Source organism: Rhineura floridana, chromosome 11 (assembly GCF_030035675.1).
Source record: "Rhineura floridana isolate rRhiFlo1 chromosome 11, rRhiFlo1.hap2, whole genome shotgun sequence".
Lineage (NCBI taxonomy): Eukaryota > Metazoa > Chordata > Lepidosauria > Squamata > Rhineuridae > Rhineura > Rhineura floridana.
Window position 1 is genome coordinate 6,295,425 of NC_084490.1, and position 24,436 is coordinate 6,319,860.

Sequence of the window (24,436 nt, forward strand, 5' to 3'; positions counted from 1 at the left end):
AAGTCGATGCAAACTCTCACACACCATTCAGTCTCAGATATCTCATGCTTATAGCATCCTTTGGAAATCCCATATAATAGCTGAAAGGATGCTGTGGGTGGAATTTTCAAAGAAGCTTTATTTCCCATTGTATTCCAATGGGAGTTGGTTGTCTCATTCCACGCTTGTGCAATTGAAAATTAGTATTAACTCTCATATCAACATTTCTCACAACAAGCCAGATTTTCTTTCTTTGGAAAAAAACACACACTTTATTTTTTCAAAAAGATGTGGCCAGTTAATGCTTTTAACATTTAAGACACATCTTTTCTTAGATCCACCACCAACCCCCAGCTTTCCACTGAAGGATCAATCACGAAGCAGGAGGAGATGCAACAAGGGAAACAGATGCTGGTGGTAATAGGGGGATGGAGGCTGCTTAAGAGAAACTATCACGATGGTTAGTAGCAAGTGTTGGCAGTATCGGAGAGCACTAAGGAGACGTTGACAATGCTTGGTTTACCCGTGTTCTTGTCCACAGTCTTCTGAGTTGTGCTGATGGGCAGCGCCTCATGTCCCACCACACAAGTGTAGGTGGTTCCCGCAGCCCAATCCTCTGCACTGATGTTCAAGACACTGTAGATGAAGTACCTGTCGCGTGACTTGGGCTCCAGTGTGGGTTCGCTGGTGAAGTATTCTTGACTATTCACTGGCTGATCATTTTGAAGCCATTGCACAAAGATATCACTGGGATAGAAATGGTTCGCTTGGCAAGTGATGGTGGCAGTTTCCTGCAAAGTTAGTTGTTCTGATGGAGGGGGAAGGACGTAGACAGATGGGGGAGATAGGGGGGCACCTGGAAGGTGAAAAAAAGAAAGAAAAGGAATGAAGAGAATGTCAAATGTGCATTCCTTACAATTGTTTCATGAAACCTGACTTAAATGTTCACCTCTTGGATATTTAGGGTAGCATGTTTTGAGAGAGGCAGGAGCGTAGACCCTTTCAAAAGGTGAACTGGAGAAGTCAATTGGTGAGATAGCAAAATTGACCAAGTCACAGTTTTGATGCAATGGCCTTCTATGGACCATAAATGGACCTAGTTTTTATTGATCAGTTTTTACTGATCAGTTTGATTAGATGGTTTTCCCTAAGGGACAGAAGACAGTTCTAGACTAGAAGATTCACATTGCTGGCAATATCATTTCATCTGTTTATGTATTTTTTTAGCCTAGTGTAGTGGTTCCCAAACTCCCCCCTCCCCCGGAACACTTGAAAATTGCTGATGGTCTTAGTGGACCACCTAATGATTTTTCTGCCAGTTGTAGCAACTGTAGCACGTTGTGCTGGATGCCGTATGATTTTTAATTGTATTTTTATTGCTTCTTTTCTTTCTTATATTGTATTTTATTGTAATTATAATTTCCATCAAATTGTAATAAAATAAAAGACAATATAACAAATAAAAGAAGCAATCAAAATACAGTTAAAAATCAATATGAATATTTAATGCGGACATGCCGTGGACCACCTGAATGAAGCTCGTGGACCACTGGTGGTCCATGGGCCACTGTTTGGAAACCCCTTGTCTAGTGGTTATTCATTTAAGAGAGGAAGAGAGAGAGTCTTGCTTAGCGTGTCCTTCCCATTCAGCTCTTCGGCTATGTGGTCCATGAATGGGGAGGTGGCGGCCTTCATTCCGGTGGGCCACAAGTTGTGTGCAAGCTTGTTCTAGAGAGAATACAGGTTCTGTCCTACAGCAGAGGAGCGTGGACTAAAAGTAAACTGTGTGTGGATCAGTATGAGCCCACAAAGAAGTGCTGAAAATTAGTGTGCTTGATTTGGATGTAGGATGTAGTATTCAGATCCTTTCAAGCTCAATGGTTGGCCTTCATCCAATCACATTCAGTTTGGCCTAGCTCAAAGGTTCATAATGGTAAGTGTTCTACAGCAGCTATCAAAATAATAAGCAAGAAAGGTGCTCATTGGGATATCATAAAAGGAGCCTGTTGGCCTCAGTATCTACTGAAGTAAGGACATCCTTGGGTATGCTGAAGGAGTTTTTGAAGGCTTCCTATCTTCTACCAAATGCTTTTGCTGCAGGTGATGCTAATTATTCTGAGGGTACACTAGGATTATTCTGAACATGGAGCCTGCCAGACCACTGAAACAAATGGCACTAAAGCTTAATCTTTTCATGGGGTGATGTAAAACAGGTACTTACCATTAAGCTTTTTCAGGGTTTTTTCTATAGGTTCAGGAAGTAATCCTGGGAAAGCAACTTTGCACGTGAAGGTTTGACCTTTGTTCCATTCTGTTGCACACACGATGGTTGTAGCTTCAATGTATCCCAGGCCATTTCCTTGATCTTTCAACTGTCCCAGTTCAGTGTTCAGTACTTTGTTGTCAGATTCCAGTTTCCAGGTGACATTCAGTGCCTTACGATCCTGTTCATAGGGTATGTTGGAAATTTTGCAGGTCAGCTTGGCTGACTTATTATGGAAGATGTCAGCATAGGATGGTGGGATGGTTTTCACATGGACATCTGTGTTGCAATCCTCTGAGGAGTAACACAAGAGGTGTGAGAACAATGTTCAGTTCCATGGTAAATAAAAAAATAGCACACCCTGGCAATTCATATACTGCTGGCAATTAATGCTTCCAACACCCAACTTACTTAAGAGTCTCCTTCCTTATGCCTGATCAAAACCTCTTAGCAGTTGCTAATTACTGGTTATGTCTAATATGTAGTTTGGCCCTAAGTTCAACTGAGAATCTCCTCTTACCACCTATGCACCACAGAATGGGGCTCTTGGGGGACTGTTCCACAGTTGCCTGAGATATTTGGAAAAATGCAGTGTACAGATTTTCTGTTTGGCCTGGTTTTGGACTAGCTACTAGCTTTCAGAATCATGGTCCTTTTAACTGGTAAATCTGAGTTAGGAGACTTTGCTTTCCCTCCTAAAATTCATTTTGTTTCTAGAATAATGTCACCATGGGTCTTGAGTGTAGATGATATAACTTGGCAGATTAGTATCAGAACATGGATGAATTGAGATCCCACCCAACACTGCAATTAATGTTGCTCTCTCCTAAGGAGATGTTAAAGGATAAGTTTATTTTTAATAAGGTTGCACTGAGTAGTGGGGCTGAAGAATGGGATTATTTGGTTACACAGCAGGAAGCAGGGAATCATGTAACTCCATGACTGCAAGAACCTCTACACAAAAAAGTCTCTTCTGAATTTTCAAATTTCTCATACCTTGACAAAACAAGCTCCTGTGGATCTCCATTGTCCCAGTAAAATCCTTCTCTTTCACCGTGCATGTGAAGTGAACATCAGCATTCCAGTCGTTCTTAGTGACTATGAGTTCACTTCTGATGCTGTTACTGCTGCCCCCTAAGACTGGCGTGGTGGTGGTGAAGCCAGAATCAAGTATCTGTCCCTTCTTCAACCACTGAAGTGTGGCCTGCTTGGTGCAAAGATTAGCAGCAGTGCAGGTGATGGTGGCATTTAGGTAAGGACCAGAAAATGCTCCAAGGGGTGGTGCACGCACAGACATTTCAGGATCACAGCAGTTGGATGTTGATGCTTGAGAAGTAAAGAAAATTACAAGAATTATGGCAGGTGGATACAACACCTTAAAAGCAAAATGTAAATATGTTGTTGCTGTTGTTGTTATGTGCCTTCAAGTCGATTACGACTTATGGCAACCCTATGAATCAGTGACCTCCACGAGCATCCGTCATGAACCACCCTGTTCAGATCTTGTAAGTTCAGGTCTGTGGCTTCCTTTATGGAATCAATCCATCTCTTGTTTGGCCTTCCTCTTTTTCTACTCCCTTCGGTTTTTCCCAGCGTTATTGTCTTCTCTAGTGAATTGTAAATATGCAAGAACTGAAATTACATACATGGGGAGATTCAGATCTATCTAGGAATCTGTGTTCAACCAACTTAAATGATTGTCTTCTAGCAGTATTGTGACCCACACTGGAGAAATGGCTCAGTCTCAGAACAAATGAATGGAAAAGGCATTGCTGAACATGTGCAGTGCACCTTTCCCATGATACAGGAGAAGAATGTCCTACAGAGCCATATCTCTGATTAAGGGGTGGGATTTCAGGGTAGAGGTTGCAGCTTTGAGCTCCTCTTTCAGAAATAAATCATCCTAGGCAGGAAAACGTTAGGTTTGAACTAGACTTCAGGAATTATTCATTGCCTTAAGAAGATATAGATGTTGTGTAGCACTTTAGGGACTACCTAATTGTGGTATGGAATGTACAGTTCTTGCAAGAGGCTGCTTCCTATTAAAGTACATGCCACTTACAGAATCATAGAATAGTAGAGTTGGAAGGGGCCTCTAAGGCTATCGAGTCCAACCCCCTGCTCAATGCAGGAATGCCAATCAAAAATTCCCAACAGATGGCTGTCCAGCTGCCTCTTGAATGCCTCCAGTGTTGGAGAGCCCACTACCTCTCTAGGTCATTGGTTCCATTGTCGTATGGCTCTAACAGTTAGGAAGTTTTTCCAGAGGTTCAGTCGAAATCTGGCTTTCTGCAACTTGAGCCCACTTATTCTCTACCTAGTTGTTGCTAATCTTCTTAAATTGGCCCTTTGTTGTTATGTACTGTTGCGGATGTTGAACAAGAGAAGACAAATAAATTCACTTACCCTGACGAGCAACTCGAACCACTTTGTTTCCAGCAGAGTGGACAGCCTTACAGTAAAACGGCTGCAGATTCTTCCATTCAGCAGCAGAGACGGCTGCTTGGGAGCTTGCGGTGTAAGTCCCAGCGGTGAGAAGAGACGGAAACCACTTGGTTGTGATTGTGCTGTCGCTGACATTGTTCTTATTTTCCCAGGAGAAAGTGACTGAGTCAGGCAGGTAATTCTTGGCAATGCACCCGATGGTGACTTTATCACTTTCTGTGATGCTCTCAGGAGGAGGAATGAGGGGGAAAAGAGTGGGGGCAGTTGGGGAAGCTGAGGAAGAAGAAAAGCAAAAGGATGCAGGATTTTTGGAAGGTGTTAAATGTTCAGTTGGGATTAACAAACTGAAAGGAAGGGCGCCATTGCTTTGTTGGGAAAGAAAGACAAGAGTCTCTCTCTCTCTCTCTCTCTCTCTCCAGTATTCCTTAGGTGGCTACAAGGATGACATTTTAGATGTATTCATATTTAAACCTGTTCTATATGAAATATACTCACTGTTCTCTCTCTTTCTGTAGAATTTATTTCATTCTAGTTTTCATTCCCATGGCAAAACTGATCTACTGTGAACCAGTGTAGTGTAGTTAGGAATTTGAGCTATGAACCAGGAAGCCTAGTCAGTGCAGACATACATGACTATAGTTTCACCACTACCTCTCAGCCTTGCACCCCCCTTCTGTGATATGGAGATAACGAGATTGGTCTGCGTTACAAGATTGTTGTCAGGATTGCTCAGTTAACACACATAAATCATGTTGAGCACTTAGAGGAAGTGTTAGTGTGGTGCAGTGGTTAAGATGTTGGACTATGACCTGGGAGACCAGGGTTCGAATCCTCACACAGCCATGCAGCTCACTGGGTGACCTTGGGCCAGTCACTGCCTCTCAGCCTCAGAGGGAGGCAATGGGAAACCCCCTCTGAATACCGCTTACCATGAAAACCCTATTCATAGGGTTGCCATAAGTCGGGATCAACCTGAAGGCATTTCCATTTCATTTTTTTTACATACATACATATAGCATTATTACTGAAAGACCTCAACTGAAAGAACAAGGGCAAACCATGCCTATTTTCCCGCTTTCATCACTGAGAAACAGCAATCTACCAAAGATCTGGAAAAAATGGTGGTCAGCTTGCTTGCAATACCCATTACAAAGGAGGTTTACCCTCAGTGAAGGAGCAAGGGCCATTGGAGAAGCTTTTTTGTTATGTTGCTTCTCCAGAGGTCATTTTTGCCGGAATCCATGTTGGGAACCATTCTAACTATGTCAATTGAGCATGTGGATTTTGAATATCCTTGTTTACTCAGTAGTAAGTTGAATGGAACTCAGTGGGGGTTGCGGCTACGGAAGTGTGTATAAAATTTCAGCTAAAATAAGTTGGCAGTGAAGAGAATGTACTGAGGAGTAGAAACATGGTGGTAATTTTTGCTTTCTGTAGACTTTACATCTGACGTATTGTTGTGTTACTTGCTTCATTATAACACTTTTAGAAAGCTAGCTGCTCCCTCTGAAATAGTCACATTTTTAAAAATGTGGGCAACTTCAGGCCCAGTAAAATGGAGCAAAGATTTTGGTGGGATGCTAATGTCAACATGCAGTGAGCACACACATTTCCTCCATCAAAAGTCACTCACAAGCCATTTGATATTCCTATTACTGTTGAACACCTCTATATAATACAATGTCCATCCAATCCAGTTCAGCATATGCCAGCCCAATCCTTTGAAGAACTGAAATGATTTTGTAAAAATTCAAGCTTGTTTAAAAAGCAAAGAAAATACAAAATTCAGAGACAGAAGTTGAACATCTTTCATTGAATTATCCTTATTAAAACAAAAAAAAACTCCTTAGCTATGTCTGTCTTTTCCAGTCATAGAGAAATCCTTTAGTCTGCTTTTGAACCATCAAAAGGAATCTGCATTGTTGCCAATTAATACTTCTGATGTCAATGAACACCCCCATCCCCCACAAAAGACCCTCACATGGAAACACTGCTTTAGCTTCTGGTTATCATAAAGACCCTGTAGACCTCAAAGCATGAGGCACACTGTCAGTTGGATGGCTGACCTTTGTGACATACAAGTGGGACCCTTAACAAAATGTTATAGTGTATTCCTAATCTCCGAGCAGGAGTGCTCCTTTTCAGGGTTCCTGACAACCAGCCATGCTCTTTTTCTAGATGCTATGAACTTGAAAGCAGATCTAGTAGGGCATTTCTTGTCCAACTGACTCTCAACATTCTGTGGTTACTGAGCATGCTCAGTCTTCATTGCGTGTTTAGATATTTTTTGCCCTGCCTTTTAAAGATTATACTTCTGGAAATCTTGGGGTTCCTCCAAACTTGCTGTTACCCTCCCTCTTATTTCTCAGTGATTGTGTTTTGGCTCCAATGTTGACAACTCTTACCACCTGAGCTTGTTATTAGAGGGAGAGAGGTCTGCAGGCATGCATGTGTCAGGCCAGCCACAGCCGGGCTGGCCCATGTCATCTAGAGCAAGCATTCCTAACTAACTTGAGCATTTGAAACACCCGAGAAATGGTACATGTTCTTCTCCGCATTTCATACTAGTTCAAAGTCCCTTTGATGATTATGCAAGTGACCTTTTCCGGCTAGACTTGCACTAGTATCGGCAAGCTAAAGTATCTCCAGAACCTATGTTCAGCTGGGAGATTTGCAACCTGGCTAGGAGGCACCTGTTCCTCCACCAACAGCCTTCCTAAGCAGCAGAGAACGGAGCGGCTTATATGCCTTCCAACTTAGCACTGTGCCTGGGAGAGCCAAGAGGAAGTCAGTTGATCCACCGTACTTCCCAAAAGTTATGCTTAGATATGCTTCTCAAATGCCACCTCCCATTGTTGCTGATGCTCAGTATCACTTGGGAATGAGGCAGGCGACTGCTGAGTGCTGGAGACTCTGGTGGCTTCCTCCTGCTTTCCCAAGAATGCTAATAAATTGTGAGGATTGGATACTTTCAAACTGAGTATCAGGTTTGAGAGAGGCAGATGGAGGTGAGTGCAATGGAGACAAATTGCTTGCCCCCCATAGCCATTCTAAAACCTGGATTAAACTGAAGTTCACAGTTGTTACTTACTGAACAAAAGACCATAGGAAGCTGCCTTGTACCAAGTCAGAGCATGGGTCCATCTAGCTCAGTACTGTCTACACTGACTGGCAGCAGCTTTCCAGAGTTTCTGGGAGGACTCTCTCCCTGCCTTACCTGGAGATGCTGGGGATTGAACCTGGGACCTTCTACATGCAAGGCAGATGCTCCACCACGGAGCTACAGCCTTTCCTCTAGACTGTTGAGAGAAACCAATTGCTCTCCTCAACTTTTCCAAAATCTGCTGCTTTGCTCCTGGTTATTATTTATGTATTTATTAAATTTATATCCCACCCTTCCTCCCAGAAGGGGCCCAGGGCAGAAAACAAAAATCACTCAAAGAGCTTTAAAACATCTTAAAAATGAAAGAACGCTGCAACATATTAAAACATCTTAAAAACGTCTTTAAAATATCTTAAAAAGCAATTCCAGCACAGATACAGCCTGGGTTAAGCATTAAGCTTCAGGAAGGGCTGAGGGGGAGGCTAGTTGCCGTTTTAGCCTCCCCAAAGCTGATGCTGCACCGTTCTCAGCAGGGAATCACCCAGTTCCTCGGCTGAGTGTCTCGACTCGGGGAGCATGAGGAGGAGAGGCCAGGCCTCTGAAAGCCGGTGCTGATCCTGGAGACTTGAATGCCTCCTGGCTGAGCAGTGGGGTTCAGGGGGCCACTGTGCCCCCCCAGTTTCCCAAAGCTGTGCCAGCCTAACAGGGAGCCATGCAGCTCTCCCCCAGTGGAGTGCTTGACTTCAGGGTGGCTGGAAGCCCATCCCAAAGCTGGCACAGAGCTGGAGAGCTTGCATGGAGAGGAGACAGACTAGGTGAACTCCAGGTGCTCCCCGCTAGCATCTCTCGAGCTGGAGGTCAGCTGAGAGCTGTGCATTCCTCAGCCGGCCTCCCAGCACCCTAAACGCTCAGGGAAATGGGTGCTGAGCTACTGAAAAGGTTGGCGGGGAAGCCTAGCTGCTTCTCCCCCCAAACCAGCTCATCTAGCGGAAGGTTTGATTTCAAGAAAGCCGGGGAGGAGAGTCTCATGGCTGCTTCAGTTCTCCCAAGGCTTGCAAGCGCTCTGGCTTTTGGATGCCACTTGGACGAGGCACAGACGTTCCTAGAACCCCCTTGGCTTTTCTGAAGCTCTGCTGAGTTTCAAAGCGTGCCCTCCCCGGCTGAGCACTGTGCCTCAGAGAAGCTCAGGCTGACATTTCCCCCAGCCTTTCCCTTCTCACAGGTTTGGCAAGCAGTGGAACCACATGTCCCCAGCTGCCCACTGCAGAAAGACCCCAGTTGCTCCCCCTGTCCTAACTTTACTCTCTATAGACCTGAAGTGGCTGCAGGACACCCAGTTGGATGGGAAGTTCCAGAGAAGCTAGCAGCTTGCCATGAGCTTTCCAGAGCTCTGAGGTCAGCGGCTCACCCTTCCACATCTAAATCCTGGGCTTTTCAGGTTGCTTTCCTTGTCCTGGCTGATGCTGGCATATATATCTGGAAGGGATGCATGACACCGAGCTGAGCAGTGGAGCTTCAGAGAAGCTACTGGGGAGCCTGGAAATATTCCTCCACCGTTCTCAAAGCTGCAGCAGCTATTTGGTTTCCTGCAGATGAGTGCTGGGCTTCAGGGGAGGCTGCAGTTGCACTCCCTGCTCTAGCTGCCCTAAATCTGGGAGGCCTCTGTGCATTCTGGCCAGCGTTGGGCTTCCAGCCAACTAGGGGATGCCAGGAACTGCCTCCGTTGTGCCCAAAGTCAGTGCCAAGGCTGAAGCTGCCCAAATCTTCCCTAGGAAACCCCACCTCACCCACTGCTGCTCTAGCCCTGAAAAGATTGCGCATCTCCAAGCTGGGCGGTGGGCTTCAGAGAAGTTAGGGGGTACTGCTGGTGTTCTCCCCACGATTCTCAGCTGAGCAGGGAGCCCTCAGTTCTTTCCTTAGCCGAACATTTGGTTTCGGAGAGGCTCCAGGGAGCCTCCATGTAAGTTGTAGCTGCTAGAGACTTGAGAGGCTTGCATGCATTAGAGCTCAATGCCAGGCTCCCAAGACTGGGGATGCCAGACGTTACCCCCATCCCCAAAGCGAAAGCACAGTCGTGCAACTCTTCTCTAGCTAAGCCCTGGGCTTCGGAGAGATCCCAATGGCATCTCCACCCCAGCTACCATTGCTGTAGTGCCAAGAAGACTTCTCCTAGCTGAGCGGTGGGCTTCAGAGAAGCTGGTGCTTTGCCCACCTGCTCTCCAGTTCTTTCACAGTTGAGCGCTTGGCTCCAGAGAGACTCTGGGTGCTCCTCCAACTCAGCTGAAGCAGCTCTGAATCTGGATGGCCTGCATGAATACACCAGGTCAGGGTTGGCTTTCAAAGGAGTTTCCCGAAAGCTTTTCCTAGCCACGGTTGGGCAGCAAGCCCTCCAGTGTTTCCCAAGCCGAGTACTCGGCTTCACATGGACTCTCGTGGTCCCCTCCACCCTTGCTGTAGCTGCTAGACCTCGGAAAGGCTTGCAGGTTCCCCAGCTGAGCAGAGTGCTTCAGAAGACCTAGGGGCTTGCTGGGAACTTTTGTCATTGTTTCCAAAGCCGTTATGTCAGTAGGGAACTACCCCACTCTCTCCCAGCTAAGTGCTGGGCTCCAGAGAGACCGTGGTTTGCTCCGTGACCCCTACTGCAACTACTATTGATCTGAAAGACTGGCAGATCCCCCAGCTGGGCAGTCAGAGGATCTAGGGGGCTGCCAGGTCTCCCCTCCCAGACATGCTGAAAGCTGCAGCCGGGGAGGGAGCCATCCAGCTCAGCCTCAGTTGGCCACCGGGCTTCAGGTATTTGCTGGCTGTTCTCCCTACACTAGCTGTAGCTGCCATAGGTGGAGAACTGAAGGGGATTGGTGAGGCTTGCATTGAGCCCCACTTTGGTGCTGGGCTTCAAAGCAAGTGAGGGGGTCCTAGGAGCTACTCACATGGTCCTCAAAGCCACAGCTCTGCGGGGAACAATGGAGCTTTTCTCTAGCTAAGTATCTGGCTTCAGAGAGAATCTGGCTGCTCCTCTACCTTAGCTGTAGCTCCTAGAGATTGGAGAGGCTTGCATGGGTCCCAGCTTAACATTGGGCTTCCAAGATGGTAGGGGGCTGCCAGAAGCTCCACACATGATTGTTAAAGCCAGGGCTGAGGGGGAAAGCTGCCCAGCTCTTCCCCAGCTATGCCCTGGGCTATCTCCTAGCTTAGCACTGGGCTTCGGAGAAGCTAGGGGGCTGCCAGAAGCTTTCCCCATTGTTCCCCAAGCCAGGGCTGAGGGGGAACACTGCCCAGCTCTTCCCCAGCTATGCCCTGGGCTACAGAGACTATAGCTGGATCTCCAACCCAGCTACAGCTGCTGTAGCTCTGAAACGCTTCCCTATCTCTTAGCTTAGTACTGGGCTTCAGAGAAGCTAGGGGGCTGCCAGAATCTTCCTCCATCGTTCCCCAAGGCAGAGCTGAGGGGGAACGCTGCCCAGCTCTTCCCCAGCTATGTCCTGGGCTACAGAGACTATAGCTGGATCTCCAACCCAGCTACAGCTGCTGTAGCTCTGAAACGCTTCCCTATCTCTTAGCTTAGTACTGGGCTTCGGAGAAGCTAGGGGGCTGCCAGAATCTTCCTCCATCGTTCCCCAAGGCAGAGCTGAGGGGGAACGCTGCCCAGCTCTTCCCCAGCTATGCCCTGGTCTGCAGAGACTATTGCTGGATCTCCAACCCAGCTATAGCCGCTGTAGCTCTGAAACACTTTCCTATCTGTGAGCTGAGCAGTGGGCTTCAGAGAATCTAGGGGCTGCAGGTGCTTCCCCTGTCACTCTCAAAGCCAGCGCTGAGCATGGAGAACCCCAGCTTTTCTCTGGCTGAGCACTGGGCTTAAGGTTGCCCTCCTTGCTCCAGCTGTAGCTGCTATAGCTCTGAAAATGTTTCCTATCTCCTAGCTGAGCAGTGGGCTTTGGAGAAGGTAGGGGGCTCCTGGTGCTTCCTCCATCATTCTCAAAGCCACAGCTCAACACGGAGCCATCCAGCTTTTCCCCAGCTAAGCAATGGCCTTTAGGTTGCCCACCTTGCCCCAGCTGTAGCTGCTGTAGCTCTGAAAAGATTCCCTATCCCCTAGCTGAACAAGCTAGGGGGCTGCCAAACTCTTCCCCCATCATTCCCAAAGCCAGAGCTGAGGGGGAAGCTGCCCAGCTCTTCCCCAGCTACACACTGGGCTACAGAGAGACTACAGTTGCATGTTCATCCCAACTACAGCTGCTATAGCTCTGAAAAGGTTTCCTGTCTCCTAGCTGAGCAGTGGGCTTTGGAGAAGCCAGGGGGCTCCTAGTGCTCCCCCCATCATTCTCAAAGCCACAGCTCAACATGGAGCCATCCAGCTTTTCCCCAGCTAAGCAATGGCCTTTAGGTTGCCCTCCTTGCCTCAGCTGTAGTTGCTGTAGCTCTGAAAAGATTTCCTATCTCCTAGCTTAGCACTGGGCTTCGGAGAAGCTAGGGGGCTACCAGAAGTTTCCCCCATTGTTCCCCAAGCCCAGCTACACCCTGGGCTACAGAGATTATAGTTGGATCAGCAACCCAGCTACCGCTGCTATAGCTCTGAAATGTTTTCCTATCTCCTAGCTTAGCACTGGGCTTCAGAGAAGCTAAGGGGCTGCCAGAAGCTTCCCCCATTGTCTCCCAAGGCAGAGCTGAGGGGGAATGCTGCCCAGCTCTTTCCCAGCTACATACTGGCCTACAGAGAGACTACAGTTGCATGTTCATCCCAGCTACAGCTGTTATAGCTCTGAAACATTTTCCTATCTCCTAGCTGAGCAGTGGGCTTCGGAGAAGCAAGGGGGCTGTCAGTAGCTTACCCCATCATTCCCAAAGCCAGGGCTGAGGGTGGAAGCTGCCCAGCTCTTCCCTGGTTCAGCAGTGGGCTTTAGGTCGCTTTCCCTGTCCCAGCTACAGCTGCTATATAGCTCTGAGAAGATCCTTAGCTGAGCGGCCAGCTTTGGGGAAGCCAGGGGGCTCCTGCTGCTTCCCCCATCATTCTCAAAGCCACAGCTCAACACGGAGCCATCCAGCTTTTCCCCAGCTAAGCAATAGCCTTTAGGTTGCCCTCCTTGCCCCAGCTGTAGTTGCTGTAGCTCTGAAAAGATTTTGTATCTCCTAGCTTAGCACTGAGCTTCAGAGAAGCTAGGGGGCTGCCAGAAGCTTCCCCCATTGTTCCGCAAGCCCAGCTACACCCTGGGCTAAAGAGACTATAGTTGGATCTCCAATCCAGCTACAGCTGCTATAGCTCTGAAACATTTTCCTATCTCCTAGCTTAGCACTGGGCTTCAGAGAAGCTAGGGGGCTGCCAGAATCTTCCTCCATCGTTCCCCAAGGCAGAGCTGAGGGGGAACGCTGCCCAGCTCTTCCCCAGCTATGTCCTGGGCTACAGAGACTATAGCTGGATCTCCAACCCAGCTACAGCTGCTGTAGCTCTGAAACGCTTCCCTATCTCTTAGCTTAGTACTGGGCTTTGGAGAAGCTAGGGGGCTGCCAGAATCTTCCTCCATCATTCCCCAAGGCAGAGCTGAGGGGGAACGCTGCCCAGCTCTTCCCCAGCTATGCCCTGGTCTGCAGAGACTATTGCTGGATCTCCAACCCAGCTATAGCCGCTGTAGCTCTGAAACACTTTCCTATCTGTGAGCTGAGCAGTGGGCTTCAGAGAATCTAGGGGCTGCAGGTGCTTCCCCTGTCACTCTCAAAGCCAGCGCTGAGCATGGAGAACCCCAGCTTTTCTCTGGCTGAGCACTGGGCTTAAGGTTGCCCTCCTTGCTCCAGCTGTAGCTGCTGTAGCTCTGAAAATGTTTCCTATCGCCTAGCTGAGCAGTGGGCTTTGGAGAAGGTAGGGGGCTCCTGGTGCTTCCCCCATCATTCTCAAAGCCACAGCTCAACACGGAGCCATCCAGCTTTTCCCCAGCTAAGCAATGGCCTTTAGGTTGCCCACCTTGCCCCAGCTGTAGCTGCTGTAGCTCTGAAAAGATTCCCTATCCCCTAGCTGAACAAGCTAGGGGGCTGCCAAACTCTTTCCCCATCATTCCCAAAGCCAGAGCTGAGGGGGGAAGCTGCCCAGCTCTTCCCCAGCTACACACTGGGCTACAGAGAGACTACAGTTGCATGTTCATCCCAACTACAGCTGCTATAGCTCTGAAAAGGTTTCCTGTCTCCTAGCTGAGCAGTGGGCTTTGGAGAAGCCAGGGGACTCCTAGTGCTCCCCCCATCATTCTCAAAGCCACAGCTCAACATGGAGCCATCCAGCTTTTCCCCAGCTAAGCAATGGCCTTTAGGTTGCCCTCCTTGCCTCAGCTGTAGTTGCTGTAGCTCTGAAAAGATTTCCTATCTCCTAGCTTAGCACTGGGCTTCGGAGAAGCTAGGGGGCTACCAGAAGCTTCCCCCATTGTTTCCCAAGCCCAGCTACACCCTGGGCTATAGAGATTATAGTTGGATCAGCAACCCAGCTACCGCTGCTATAGCTCTGAAATGTTTTCCTATCTCCTAGCTTAGCACTGGGCTTCAGAGAAGCTAAGGGGCTGCCAGAAGCTTCCTCCATTGTCTCCCAAGGCAGAGCTGAGGGGGAATGCTGCCCAGCTCTTTCCCAGCTACATACTGGCCTACAGAGAGACTACAGTTGCATGTTCATCCCAGCTACAGCTGTTATAGCTCTGAAACATTTTCCTATCTCCTAGCTATGCAGTGGGCTTCGGAGAAGCAAGGGGGCTGTCAGTAGCTTACCCCATCATTCCCAAAGCCAGGGCTGAGGGTGGAAGCTGCCCAGCTCTTCCCTGGTTCAGCAGTGGGCTTTAGGTCGCTTTCCCTGTCCCAGCTACAGCTGCTATATAGCTCTGAGAAGATCCTTAGCTGAGCGGCCAGCTTTGGGAAAGCCAGGGGGCTCCTGGTGCTTCCCCCATCATTCTCAAAGCCACAGCTCAACACGGAGCCATCCAGCTTTTCCCCAGCTAAGCAATAGCCTTTAGGTTGCCCTCCTTGCCCCAGCTGTAGTTGCTGTAGCTCTGAAAAGATTTCGTATCTCCTAGCTTAGCACTGAGCTTCAGAGAAGCTAGGGGGCTGCCAGAAGCTTCCCCCATTGTTCCGCAAGCCCAGCTACACCCTGGGCTAAAGAGACTATAGTTGGATCTCCAACCCAGCTACAGCTGCTATAGCTCTGAAACGTTTTCCTATCTCCTAGCTTAGCACTGGGCTTCAGAGAAGCTAGGGGGCTGCCAGAATCTTCCTCCATCGTTCCCCAAGGCAGAGCTGAGGGGGAACGCTGCCCAGCTCTTCCCCAGCTACGTCCTGGGCTACAGAGACTATAGCTGGATCTCCAACCCAGCTACAGCTGCTGTAGCTCTGAAACGTTTTCCTATCTCCTAGCTTAGCACTGGGCTTCAGAGAAGCTAGGGGGCTGCCAGAAGCTTCCTCCATCGTTCCCCAAGGCAGAGCTGAGGGGGAACGCTGCCCAGCTCTTCCCCAGCTACGTCCTGGGCTACAGAGACTATAGCTGGATCTCCAACCCAGCTACAGCTGCTATAGCTCTGAAACGTTTTCCTATCTCCTAGCTTAGCACTGGGCTTCCGAGAAGCTAGGGGGCTGCCAGAATCTTCCTCCATCGTTCCCCAAGGCAGAGCTGAGGGGGAACGCTGCCCAGCTCTTCCCCAGCTACGTCCTGGGCTACAGAGACTATAGCTGGATCTCCAACCCAGCTACAGCTGCTGTAGCTCTGAAACGTTTTCCTATCTCCTAGCTTAGCACTGGGCTTCAGAGAAGCTAGGGGGCTGCCAGAAGCTTCCTCCATCGTTCCCCAAGGCAGAGCTGAGGGGGAACGCTTCCCAGCTCTTCCCCAGCTACGTCCTGGGCTACAGAGACTATAGCTGGATCTCCAACCCAGCTACAGCTGCTGTAGCTCTGAAACGTTTTCCTATCTCCTAGCTTAGCACTGGGCTTCAGAGAAGCTAGGGGGCTGCCAGAAGCTTCCTCCATCGTTCCCCAAGGCAGAGCTGAGGGGGAACGCTGCCCAGCTCTTCCCCAGCTACGTCCTGGGCTACAGAGACTATAGCTGGATCTCCAACCCAGCTACAGCTGCTATAGCTCTGAAACGTTTTCCTATCTCCTAGCTTAGCACTGGGCTTCCGAGAAGCTAGGGGGCTGCCAGAATCTTCCTCCATCGTTCCCCAAGGCAGAGCTGAGGGGGAACGCTGCCCAGCTCTTCCCCAGCTACGTCCTGGGCTACAGAGACTATAGCTGGATCTCCAACCCAGCTACAGCTGCTGTAGCTCTGAAACGTTTTCCTATCTCCTAGCTTAGCACTGGGCTTCAGAGAAGCTAGGGGGCTGCCAGAAGCTTCCTCCATCGTTCCCCAAGGCAGAGCTGAGGGGGAACGCTTCCCAGCTCTTCCCCAGCTACGTCCTGGGCTACAGAGACTATAGCTGGATCTCCAACCCAGCTACAGCTGCTGTAGCTCTGAAACGTTTTCCTATCTCCTAGCTTAGCACTGGGCTTCAGAGAAGCTAGGGGGCTGCCAGAAGCTTCCTCCATCGTTCCCCAAGCCAGAGCTGAGGGGGAATGCTGCCCAGCTCTTCCCCAGCTATGTCCTGGGCTACAGAGTCTATAGCTGGATCTCCAACCCAGCCACAGCTGCTATAGCTCTGAAATGCTTTCCTCTCCTAGCTTAGCGTTGGGCTTTGGAGAAGCTAGGGGGCTGCCAGAAGCTTCCCCCATCGTTCCGCAAGCCAGGACCGAGTGGGCTAAGTTGCCCAGTTCCTCCCTAGCTACACACTGGGCTACACAGAGAGACTACTGTTGCATCTCCATCCCAGCTGCAGCCGCTATAGCTCTGAAATGTTTTCCTGTCTCCTAGTGGGGCAGTGGGCTTCAGAGAATCTAGGGGCTGCCAGGAGCACCCCCCACCACTATGACAGCTGAATCTGAGCAGGGAGCCCTCCTGCTGTTCCCCCCGCTGAGCACCAGGCTTCAGGGATATTCCAGTTGTTTCCCCTGCCCTGGATTATGGCTGCTGTAGAACTGGATCTAAAGCTGCTAGAGGCATGGGAGGCATGCCTTCCAGTACCAGTTGAGCACCAGGCATGAAGCTTGCTCCGTCCAAGGCTCCCAAAATGCAGAACAATGTGGGTTCCTTTTTGTCAAATTTGGGGGAACCCTGGTGGGTCTAGTGGACCACCTGGACACTCCAGAGCCAGTAGTCAATTGGGAAAAAGGTGGCGTGTTGGATCCCAGGAACCCTAGTCTGTTGTGGAGGGTGGGTGGTAGGGAAAACTACTGCTCTATACACCCCACTAAAGAACTGAGCACGTATGAATCCTCATCTTAGGAAAAGCCAATTAAACATTAAAAAAAAATTCCGTACATGATTAATTCACTGTTAAATGGATAAATCATCTAGCAGTGATCAAATAAAAAGCTTCCCTGAGTCTATAAATTCGGATAATGAAAAATAATTCAGTTTGTTAGTCAAAATTCCAAGAGAGCTGACCACTTATCTGAATCAATCAATCAAACTAAACTACAAAGAGAGATGGAAATTTCAATCAAAGGGAAGGATGTACTCCACAAAGATCAAATGTATTAAAACCCTGACTGCATAGCATAAAGGATAAAACAAACCCAGTTAAAATAGAAAAATAAAAGATGCCACCAGCCCGCCCCATTCACTGAGAACATAAAAATGAATACCCTGGTTACTCAGAAAAAACAGCAATAATAAACTATAGTTTCCTGCCACAAATACAGTCTCTGTTAAAAACGATGCCTCCTGAATTCACAAAAATAAGCAACAAAAGAACACACTATTAAAATACCTCTATATATTAATGCAGAGTATTAATAAATGTTCACTTTTTTTGTAGTGGATACAAATAATAATTGACATATTCTAAATTATAGCAAAAATATCAAACACGTTTTAAAACTTATAGAGAAAAATCAAAGTGTTTTTTTCTTACCATTTAACCTTATGATTTCTACATGAAAAAGATTCACAAACCGCTAGAGTTCCAGAACCAATTGCCTACGGAACAGATGCTGGATTTTTTCTTCCTTAAACCAAAACATACTAAATCGGGGGGGGGGTTGTGGAGAGGGGAGGACAGGTGTTATTGTGTTGTTTTCGAAACATTTGGGGCTATTTTCAATCATGTGAAACCACTCCAGCTGCCAGAAAAATCATCAAATGGAACATAAGGTCTTAAAATGAACTGAAACCGAGAAACGAATCTCTAGCCATCTGCTGTTAGCCATCTTAACTCCCCCCAGATTCCTATTTTCTGATCAGCCATTTTAGTTTCACAAAAAAGAAAAAAACCCAACCCTTTAAAATCTTTTATTGATTACTCTGTTTATTATAGATTCTGATGAATATTAATCAGTACACTTGAGCCTGCTGTTAATTTCACTATGTTTGAGCATCAGGAGTAAGATGCTATTTACCCAAAGGCTTAATCTGAGCTGGATGCCTCCAGAATCTTAATTCAATGGCAGGGTCCAGCCTCAAGAAAAAAAAAGAGTAAGTCTCTACACATGTTAAAAGTGCTTTCCCCTCACCATGGAAAATAAGTAGACCCGCCTCCAAGTCAGTAAGATGGGTAACAGTCAAATTCAGAAAGAATGAAGGACAAAGAAATAATCCAGAAAGAATTCAGAAATAATCTAGAAAGAATGAAGGACAAAGAAATAATTTAGTGGCATATTAGAGATGTTTAAGCTTATTGTGGCATGAATTTTAGGAACGAAACTACTGAACCCGAGGCACATTATCACTTCATTGATCTGGCAAAGTAGGAACTTTCCTGTGAAGCTTCATTCTGCAATACTTTCTGAGTCTTTAAAGAGTCACAAGAGTCACTTTTGTCACTAATGAAGGGTAAACAGAATGAAACAAACAGATTAAAGAATAAGTGATTGAGAAAGAGCGACTGTGGAGACACACAGACAGAAATATGGTGGATAGACAAGTTTCTAAATTATGCATTTGTTATAAAAATGCAGTTCCATTTCTGCATTTAAACTTTTGATTCAATAACAAAGAAAATAAGAAGTTCCCGAGGGACAAATGTCCTATTTTCCCCTTAGTAAATCTATAACACATATGATTTCAGCCTGCAGTTCATACAGACTCTTAAAATGCTTTGGAGATGGGAAAACTGAGCATTCTCCTCCCCAAGAGAAATCCTATCAATTCAGTGATGAAATTAGCTCTGAGTTAGAAGAATATTGATTTACCTGAAGTAACGGTGACCATTGTCCCCTGTCCCCAGTAGTCGAGTCCATAGTTACACACTAACACAATTGTCTGAAGATACTGTACTTAACATTCCAGATTACTAAGGACAGCGGTAACATTACCAGAAGATCTAAATGCCCCCTCCATTTCCTTAAATCCCTCCGGATGAGTTTTTCTTTAATCTCTTAGAATGAATCTAATGGATTTTGATTCTAAGAAAAGTTCTTCATATGTATTCCCCTATGTTAGTCAAGTCTTTTTGTAAGAGCATGTTATAAGAACAGATTTGTCAACACCAACCTTTCTAGACTCTTGCAAATGTATAGAAAACATAGTAAAACATTTTCAGCAAAAGGAAAAGATAATTGTAGAGATGGAGAAAAGTGGGTGACAGAATAATTTTGGTTTCTGGTTTATGAACTATATGGGAAATTATATTTTGAATTCTCACTGAAATGGAGCTCAGTAGATCCAAAGAAAGTTGCCTTAGGCTATCAATAATTACAAGGAAGATAATTCTAAATGAGTACATTAGAAAAAGAAATAATTTTACCTGATGTAACGGTGACCAGGGTGCCTTGTCCCCAGTAGTCAAACCAGTTATCACATTGATATATGTTTATGGGGAAATGCTACAAGAACTTTTACTGATCAGTTGTATTTCTGAGTTGCTCAGTCAGGGTTCTTTTATGCTCAGATAATTTATTAAATCTTCAATTATGCTCAATGGGTTTTTAAGACTGCACATCTATGCACAGTTACTTGGGAGTAAATGCCATGGAATTCTATGGCATTTAATTCCAAGTAAACATCCGTAAAATATGCCTGTACGAAAAGTTTTCTTTGAAGTTTAAGATTTTTCAGAGGATGGGTAGAAAAAAAAAGTTCTAAACCTACTTTAAATCTCAATCCTAAACACAAATATTAGAAGTAAACTCCACACCAATTTAAAAAGGTATGCTTTCTAAAAAAGTGAGTTTTAGATTTCAGCTTGGTGACTCTCTAAGAACCTAAGAATGGTCTTTACAGATCTGACCAAGGGTTAATCCATTCCATTCCTTGCTGCCTTCAGCAAGTGGTCATTCTAATTACTCTGGAACAGTCTCATTAAACTGAATTGGATCCTCTTGAAGTAATACTGTAACCCTCCTTCAGCTCCCGGAACATGGTCCCCAACAGGAATGCTTAAGATCCAAAAAGGTAACAATAGGAAAGACTAACTTTCCAAAGATCTCACAAAAAGAAGAAAAAATTGTGCACTAAAAGACAATAAGCGAAGAAAGGAATTAAAATCATACCTGATGTAACGGTGACCATGGTTCCTTGTCCCCAGACATCAAAGTAATCACATTGCCTCAACTCTCTCTATGCCATGCACAAAAACCTAACGAGGAATACTTCTGTCCTTTACAACCCACAAAAACTGTGGCTATCCTTCGAATGATAGTTTTCAGCCTCCCTCCCCAATATCGATGGAGGGGATTTCAATTGACCGACAATACAGAACGGAATTAAATCTTGATTGCTCGGGACTAACTGAGTGCTTTAATAAAAACAACAAAGAGCCTCTTGGCACCTTAAAGACAGGAAAGATTTATTGTGGCAAAAGCTTTTCTAGACTCTGTGGCATATACCACAATAAATATTAACCTTTAAGATGCCAGATGTCACTGGCCTAGTATAAGATACTTTAATGAAAAAGTTACAGAATTTAAGAAAGCACGTGTTTAAGTTTAAGAATGCATTTCTCTGAATTCCCTGCCTTGTCATAAACTTTGTTTGTGTCACTGGCTGAACTGATGTATAATTAAGATATTTATTTTAGCCTAAACTTATTACTCTGACATAATTAGTTGGAGTAAGGTAATCTATGCAGCCAATTTGAGACACAAGGCTGCTGTTTTTCTGAGAAACACTTTGGGGAAAAAAATAGAAAAATCACACACAACTGGACAGAATGAAAAAAGCAAATTGAACTTACCAGTGGTCACTGTAACCGAGGTGCCTTGGCCCCAATAGTCGAAAGCGTAGTAGTCACAGTAGTATTAATCCCTGCCTCTAATGACTAAAAACATACTGGTCCCAAAACTCAAGATGCCAGAGGTCCCGTTTCCTATGTTGCCCTCCCATTCTGTATTATATTTATGCACACAACTATACTTTCCTTCTCTTTTAATTGAAATTGTGTTTCCTCTTGCCTTGTCCATTTAGAAAACACCTACCCCCATCTTATTATTTATATATTATTTAATTTGTATCCCACCCTTCCTCCCAGCAGGAGCCCAGGGCGGCAAACAAAGCACCAAAACCCTTTAAAACATCATAAAAACAGATCTTAAAATACATTAAAACAAAACAGCATTAAAAACATTTTAAAAAACAACCTTAAAAAAGGGTTAAAAACATTATTAAAAAACATATTAAACGATTCTGACACAGATGCAGACTGGGATAGGTCTCAACTTAAAAGGCTTGTTGAAAGAGGAAAGTCTTCAAAAGGCGCTTAAAAGATAGCAGAGATGGCGCCTGCCTAAAATTCAAAGGAAGGGAATTCCACAGGGTAGGTGCCGCCACACTAAAGGTCCGTTTTCTATATTGTGCAGAACGAACCTCCTGATAAGATGGGCATATAAGGGGTAAGACGGTCTTTCAGGTATCCTGGTATCTTGCATTTAGGACATTAAAAAACAAACAAACAGCAAGTATCTTACTGGCAAAGATCTGGATTCATTACTTAAATCAAAGGAAACATTGAATGGAAAACCTTTACCTGGAGTTACGGTCACCACAGTCCCTTGGCCCCAATAATCAAAGGCAGCATAGTAATCACATTGGTTAATCTGCCTATGCTGCATGAATAATAACTAAATAATACTGTTCTGCTGCTAAGACTACCAAAGGAAGGGTATTTGCCATTTTCTCTGACATCTATGTACACAGGACTTACTGGATTACCTTGTATAGTTGTCAATTTTGTACCAAATCAGTTTCTGAAATATGATGCAGAATCATAGCATCATAGCATAGGAGAGTTGGAAGGGGCCTATAAGGCCATCAAGTCCAACCCTCTGCTCAATGCAGGAATCCAAATCAAAGCATGCCCGGCAGATGGCTGTCCAGTTGCCTCTTGGATGCCTCCAGGTCAGAGAACCCATTACTTCTCTAGGTCATTGGTTACATTGTCATATGGCTCTAACAGTTAGGACGTTTTTCTTGATGTCCAGTCGAAATCTGGCTTCCTGCAACTTGAGCCCATTATTCCATGTCCCGCACAGAATAATGAAACTATGAAATGTATATCCTGCCTGGAGTTCCATTCTTCCTGGAATCTATGAAACATTTTCATTTAAAACTAAACAAACAGCGATATCTATAGTATAGTTAGGTCTGATTCAAAGCATAAGTATCTCTGGCTTTGGTGACAACCCTACCTTTTTTTAAATGAACATTTCAAGTAAACAGATTTAAATAAGTATGAATCTTTTTTTTTTACCTGAAGTGACGGTCACTAGAGTTCCTTGCCCCCAGTAATCGAAGTAGCCATAGTAACACAGCATTTAATTCTCTATTGACAGGTGTGCAAAATCCTGATTAGAAACTGCAAAAGGATCTTTTCTCTCTTTTCTCACCTGTTGTGACCATGAGGAGAGTTTCTGGGCCCCAGGAGTCAAAGCAGGTAAAGAAGCACATTGAATATTAACTTTCCACTCAATGGTCCACATCCAGCGTATTGGGAAGTGCTGACCGGCATGGGAATGTAGGGATGTAGCCAACTAAATTATACTCAGAGTTGAACCACTGATAGTAATGGACCCAAGCTAGTTGTGCCCATCAATTTCATTTGGTCTACTCTGGGCAGGACTAACACTGGATGCAACCCATAGGGTTTGCTCACCAAACTAAGGGGGATCATGTTTATACTTAATTTCTTCTTGAGTACACCCAGTAAAGATCAAGATCAGATACCTTGCTTGCTCTATAGACAGAAGGGAGTTGTGGCACTAGAGAGACAAGACTTTACACTCACAGGAATGAAGCACATTTCCTTCAAAGATTAAAGAAGCCAGAAAACAGCAACAGAAGAATGAACGAAACTCGGTAAGTTAAGAACAGGAATTCTAAGTAACTTTCTACAGATAGAAATAATGGGGATTTTTTGTTTTTACCTGCAGTGACAGTGACTAGGGTCCCTTGTCCCCAATAGTCGAATATCCCATAATCACACTGATTAAATCTCTTTTCCATGTTATACAAAAAGTTCACCCGCAATTTATACAGGGAATTGGAGGACTTCAAGATGAACTCCCGAATTCAGTGGTTGCAACCCCCAATATTCAAGGAGAGAATTTACTCATAAGTAAGAGTGCTTAGACATGGGGTTTATGCTGCTACCTTTTAAATAATACCTATGCGCCTATAATTATTTCATTCATCGGCATTGCAACTCACATAAATGGAAATTCTCAGATTTAACCCGGAATAGACCATATACCAGTTACTCTGGTGCAACCCCCATTGACAAGGTCAGATACTCTAGTCTACAGTGAACAGGTTGTAAATTGCAGCATTTATCTATGGAACCTCACAAAGAATTATATTCCTTTTAAAAAAAAATGTATTTAACCTTGTAGCTCTTGCAAGAAAACTAATGAAACAACTGGCTCCAAATCCTTCTTTTGGAGTTAACAGAGTCCTATTTATCCAGAATTTAAGAGAACAGACAGAAAGTATCATATTTGCTAGCCTGATCTAGTTCAAACATTTATTGCATTTGAGAAATAAAAATTATTACCTGAAGTGACGGTCACCAAAGTTCCTTGTCCCCAATAGTCAAAATTCCAGTTACACACAGACATTTCTAACTGGGAACTTGGCACAGAAACCTCATTCTGGACATATGTCGGCCCAATGATGAAATCCCCTCCCCTTTTGGCTTCAAAACAATTTTCAAATGTCTCAAAATGACTGCATTTCACATGACACAGATGTCTTAAGAAAATAAAGTTCCAAGATTAAATGGATTAGATTAGAAAAAGCTTTTTACCTGATGTTATGGTCACCATTGTCCCTTGGCCCCAATAATCAAAGGGGCTGCACATTAGCATTGTTCTGCATTTCCTCTGTACAAAAGCCTTGTAATGTGGACACCTCTATTTAATTTGATCATAGGTTGAAGTAATTTAGGCTTCAACTTGTCTGCAGAGTGCTTCCATAAATTTCAGCAAGAATTTCAGGACTGAATTCGCTGAAAGATTTCACGGCTGGGTGGGATACTTTAAAGCCTTTCTAGACCATTTCAACATCTGTTGGCTTCACTGATATATTGGGCACTGTGCTCAACTCCATTCTCTCTCTCCTTGCTTCTATGCCCCTCTCTTGAATGCAGCCTTTCTGTCTACTCATAAAC

At 45.5% G+C, this 24,436-nt stretch overlaps 1 gene segment (V, D, J or C); it reads right to left on the minus strand.

Annotated features, from left to right (window-relative positions):
• Positions 1-222: 222 nt before the first annotated feature.
• LOC133366828 (Ig mu chain C region secreted form-like) lies at positions 223-22,586 on the minus strand. The segment is given in 5 exon segments: positions 223-835; positions 2,201-2,536; positions 3,239-3,568; positions 4,649-4,960; positions 22,523-22,586. Coding segments are annotated over 5 exon segments (1,437 nt in total).
• Positions 22,587-24,436: the final 1,850 nt, after the last annotated feature.